This window comes from Zalophus californianus, chromosome 11 (genome assembly GCF_009762305.2).
Source record: "Zalophus californianus isolate mZalCal1 chromosome 11, mZalCal1.pri.v2, whole genome shotgun sequence".
NCBI lineage: Eukaryota > Metazoa > Chordata > Mammalia > Carnivora > Otariidae > Zalophus > Zalophus californianus.
The window spans coordinates 61,077,706-61,083,058 of NC_045605.1; the positions used below are offsets into that span (position 1 = coordinate 61,077,706).

The 5,353-nt window shown below is 38.5% G+C and overlaps 1 protein-coding gene across 1 annotated transcript; it reads right to left on the reverse strand.

Annotated features, from left to right (window-relative positions):
- Positions 1–4,104: 4,104 nt before the first annotated feature.
- LOC113915013 (olfactory receptor 51B2-like) lies at positions 4,105–5,023 on the reverse strand. Its single transcript, XM_027580688.1, is given in 2 exon segments — positions 4,105–4,717; positions 4,719–5,023. Coding segments are annotated over 2 exon segments (918 nt in total).
- Between the last annotated feature and the right edge of the window lie 330 nt (positions 5,024–5,353).

The following is a 5,353-nucleotide window of genomic DNA, read 5'->3' on the forward strand; positions in this document are numbered from 1 at the left end:
ATCCACCATGATTTTCATGTTATGATCTTTTTCTAGGTAAATGGGATTCCTAGACTTGTAACAACAACAACAACAACAACAACAACAACAACAACAACAACTCACACACACACAGATCCATAGAAACAGACCAAACTGCTCAGTCTGAGAGCGCAGCTTGACTCTCGGTAGATATGGGGGCAGGAAAGACGCAGAGGAGGCTTGGGAGTATGAGGAATAAAGGATAGGAACGGTACGTGGACATCAAAAGGGAAGAGTGAGTAATGAATCCATCACAAAGGCCCAAGGTAAGGTGAGGGCGCCTGGGTGGCTCAGTCGGTTAAGCGACTGCTTTCGGCTCGGGTCATGATCCCGGAGTCCCCGGATCGAGTCCCACATCGGGCTCCCGGCTCAGCGGGGAGCCTGCTTCTCTTTCTGACCTTCTCCCCTCTCATGCTGTTTCTCTCTCTCTCAAATAAGTAAATAAAATCTTTAAAAACAAAACGAAAACAAAAACAAATGCACAGGTGACCAGAGAGGAGAGTGTTAGACCCACTCCCCCTCATTTGCTCTTTTCATCTACTCCCTTCCTCCTGAATGGAATGAGGTATAAGCTCTATAGGTACAAGAGTGATGGGCCAGAGACAGTCTCAGGTTTTCTATTTTTCCCAGCGAGTCTCACATGCCCTTTCTAAGACAGCGGTTCCTAACGTGTACGCACACACATCCTTCTATGCAGTCCTCTGGAAAACTTTCTTAAGTGCTTCTTTTGACTGTATATAATATCAGAAAGGAAAGGAGTCATTCCCTGTTTCTGTTCCTGGCACTCATCCACTCCAGCCTTGTTGCTGTAATAGGGACTTGTTCCTTGCCTTCTCTGAAGACCAGGTTTAGATGTTTCCCTCACATAGCCCCCTCAGGAGGCCCCATTAGAAAGCTTATATATGTAGGAATCACTTCCCCCGGAGTTAGCTTTACAGCCACTCTGGAGACCCCTTGATCTCTCTTCCCTCTTTCATCTTTCTGGTAGTAGCTGGGCCACTTAATCAATGTCCTCAGGTCATTCATGCATCTCCCAAAGGATGTGGGAGGAAGACTGGAAACTCAGACACCAGCAGAGGTGGAGGAATATCAGGACTTAGTTATGTGATCCTCCCTCCTCTGAATCCTCGGCATCAGGGTTTAAGAAATCCATGCATGTCCTTCCTGTTGTCTACCTTAAGTACCACAGGTATACCAGTTTCTCTGAGGGATCACATGTACCATTGTTGATCCTGCAGCTATGAATTCCAACTGTATTTTTGTCATTTCTGTTCCTTTGCGGAAATAAGTTCTGATTCAGAAAGAACATGAGTGAATTTCTTAATAGCCATGTGTATGGGGACAGTCAACCTTTTGTCTGAAAAATTACCTTATTTTTAGATCATTAGCCTTTTTGTGTCAGCTTCACAATGAACAGAGCAGAATATGATGGGCAGCAGAAAGAAAATATTTACATTTCCTTTATTTTGTTAAGTTTTTTTCGGACGAGTATAAAAGAATAAAATGTCTAGGATTAATTTAAAATAAGCCAAAACAAACAATGAAACACACAAAACACATAGGATACTGGCATAAGAGTTTCCAGAGAACTGAAAATAAAACTGTCTTCGTTGTCAAGGTAAATGAAGACAAGAAGGAGTCAAAAATACAAGTGTCAATGGACTGGTTGTCCTGGTGTCCTCATAGGGGAAAGCTATACTGGGAGTGGCCGAGGGAGAAGCTTGAAGGAACATTATCATTTCCAAAGGCTATTTAAAACTTACAATTTTTATTCATATTAACGATGTATTTCATCGTGTGAAAGAATCATCATATATTAAATGATTTCCTACTGGCTTAATGTTCTTCCCTTCTGTTTTAGTGCTGATGGGTAGAAATTTTTAGATGTCTGGCTTTGCCAATACAATGATATTAATATAATTAACATGACATATGAATGCCTATAGCATGCATTTTATTATTCTTAATTGATAGATAACTGAGGCTCAGATATTAAATGATTTGCTCAAGATCACAAAGGTTTTAAGTGAAGGAGGCAAGAGTAGATGTGCTGCTTTCTTCCAAGACTACATTCTTTCTACCACCCTGTGATTTTTTTTTTTACAAATTTTCCATATTTCCTAAGAATAAATTGATGCAAGTAAATTTACTGATTAGTCAGAGGTATAATATGATTACCGTTTCAGCCTTTTTAAATGTAATGGTTGTTCCATATATCTAGATATACTCTATCCATTTTATTTGGGGAAATTTGAGAACACAGTATATATTGTAAAAGATAGAATATAATTTCATAGATAATAAGATGGTATAATAAAATTGATTGGTCACTATATTTCTATGAAATCTTAAATTTTTAAGGTACTTTTGCACACAGACAGACAGATGATAAAAAATAAAGATCATGCCCATTACATTCTCTTTAAATAGTTTATAACTATGGAATTACCTTGTATATTTCATTGGTTTTTTTTAATTCATTTCTAGGTATCACTCTATTAGAGACACTTATTATGTTAGTCTTACTTATATCACCATTGCCTTGATTTTTTTAAATGTATTTTTCCCTTGATTTTAAGTTCTTGTTATATATTCTTTTATTTTTTAATTTTTAAACTCCCTGGACTACACAGGTCAATTGATCTATTATTCTCTTCTCCCTCATAGACTCAAATGAGAAAAAAAGCTAGGTGAATTAAGAATGGAATCAAACAGTGAAGGAAGATCCTAATCAATAGTTTTCACAGATTATTTTATAAATAGCCATTTCCAATGGAGAAATAATTTCCTTTACAAGAGAATCTGTTGTTTATAGGAAACCATTCCAGTGATCCCGGTAAGACATAAGGATATGCAATTCCTTCTCCAGTCAGGAAAAAAAAATGTCATGGACTAATTTCATTGAATGAATACATTAGCATTCTCTCTGCCAACATATTTTCTATAATTTTGCTGAATGTACATCATTCTCTCTATCCCTCTTTATCTTTTGATGGACTAATAAAATGTAAGTTTTCCTCCCATATTGCTGATGTACAGATTCTCATCATGTTTACTCCCGCATGGAATAAAATGCATGGGAGGCCCTAAAAGAACTTTCCTTAAATATCTTTTGTGTTTCAAGCCCATACAATTACAATATTTCCTGAAAATAGTTTATTTCACCGCCATTCCCTCAGTCCAGAATAAGACAAAATGTTGCCCCTGTGTACATATTAGAATGCTTCTTTGACTAATATCCTTTTTCATTAAGCATATGTAAAGGTTATGAACTGTAGAACACAGAACAAAAACTCAGGTGTGCAAGAAATGGAACTTTATTTTATGGTAGTGGCTTGAAGTCCTCATCCCCTAAGTTTGAAGACACCAGATATCAGCAACTCAGAGCCTTCTCATTAATCTATCTATGGTGGGCATCTAGCTATACTGGGATCTGCTAGGATCCAAGTTCTTCTTTGGCCTTGGGTGGTTTTGGCAGCAAGCCCTCTCTTGGTCTGAATATCTTATTCTCATTTCTTTCTTTTTTAAATTTAAATTCAATTAACCAACATATAATACATCATTAGTTCCAGACGTAGGGTTCAGTAATTCATCAGTTGCCTATAACACCCAGTTCTCATTCTCATTTATTTCTGATCCACTCTAGCACCATGCAATACCAGTAGGGTTGTCTAAGACCCTCTGTGATCTCTGATGTGCTCTCAGGCATACAAAAAATGTTTAACTGTCTTCCACAAAATGCCAGGGAGCTCTTGCAAGCTAACTCATTCCCCTCTCAATTTATAGACTCTGCAACTATTTCAAATATCATTAGCCTCAGGTAACCATGAAGACAATTCTGCCAGATGAGAAAATGACAGTATGTAGCAAACCAACATACCAAACAGAGCAACAGGACTAAGGTCAATGTCCTTGGGAGTATGATGGGGGCAAGGGGCTAAGAATCAGAGCAATGAGTATGTGTCTTTTAAATGACAGGAATGCTAGTCCTTTTGATTGTAAGCCACATTGGCCTCATATAGTCCGTTCTCCCAAGAAACCCATCCCGTAGTGGGTAGAGACTCCAAGGTAAATAGATTAGAATCAAATTCTATGGAAAGAGAGAAGGCGACTGATACCATTCCTTATCTGCTTGATCTTAATACCATAGATTATTGGATTCATAAATGAGGGGAAGAAGAAGTAGATATAGCTCATGATAATATGAACTACATGTGGCACATATTGCCCAAATCGATGAATGAGGGTCAGCCCAGTCACGGTGACATAAAAAACCAGAACACAGCTAATATGGGAGACACAAGTGTTTAGAGCCTTAGCCTGTTCCTTAACTGAGGCAATTCTCATGACACTATTAAGGATTAGAATATAAGAGATAAGGATAAGCACAGAGTCCAAGAAACAAGTTAATGAGACCAACACTATAGGAGAGAGTCTATTGAAGGTGATGTCGGCACAGGCCAGTTTGATCACATCCTGGTGCAAGCAGAAGGCATGGGACAGGACATGGGATTTGCAGTAGGGGAATCCAGAGAGGGTGGTGATTATGGGAGCAATAAGTATAAAGTCCCTCATTAGGACCCCCAGACCTATCTTCACCACCTTAGCATTGGTGAAAATGGAGGTGTATCTCAGGGGATTGCAGATGGCAATAAAACGATCATAGGCCATAACGAGCAAGACTCCAGACTCCACACATTAGATAGACCTGAAAGTAGCAGGCTCCATGGCTGATTGCCCTGTGATCAAGCCACAGAACACCCAGCACAGTGGGCATTGTTGTCAAAGTCACTCCAAGGTCCGTGGCTGCCAATGTAGCCAAAAAGTAGTACATTGGCTCATGGAGAGTGTGGTCTACTCTGATAAGGAAGAGGAGGGTACCATTGCTGAGGAGTATGGAGACATAAATGACAAAGAAGGAGACGGAAATCCAAGGATGAAATAGCTCCAGACCTGGGAAGCCAGTCAGTAGAAAAGGAGCAGTACTGATGTTGGACCACATGGTGGATCCCTGAGAAGAAACAAAAAAAAAGCTCTCTCTAGACCAAAACTGTTCAGTAGAAATATAATTTGAGCCATGCACGTGATTTTAAATTTTCCAGTAGCCACATTAAAAAGAGTAAAAAGAAAAAAGTTAAAAGTAATTTTAATATTACATTTTATTTAATCCACTATCTCTTAAATGTAGTCCATCTGTATCTTTGTCCATCTCTAGTTCTGTCATCTAGTTTCTTCTCTCTATTGTGAACATATTTTATATTATAGGAAAGAAGTTGGTCTTTCCATTTTAGATCCACCATTCATATTCTGTTCATTGATTCAACAAATAGGA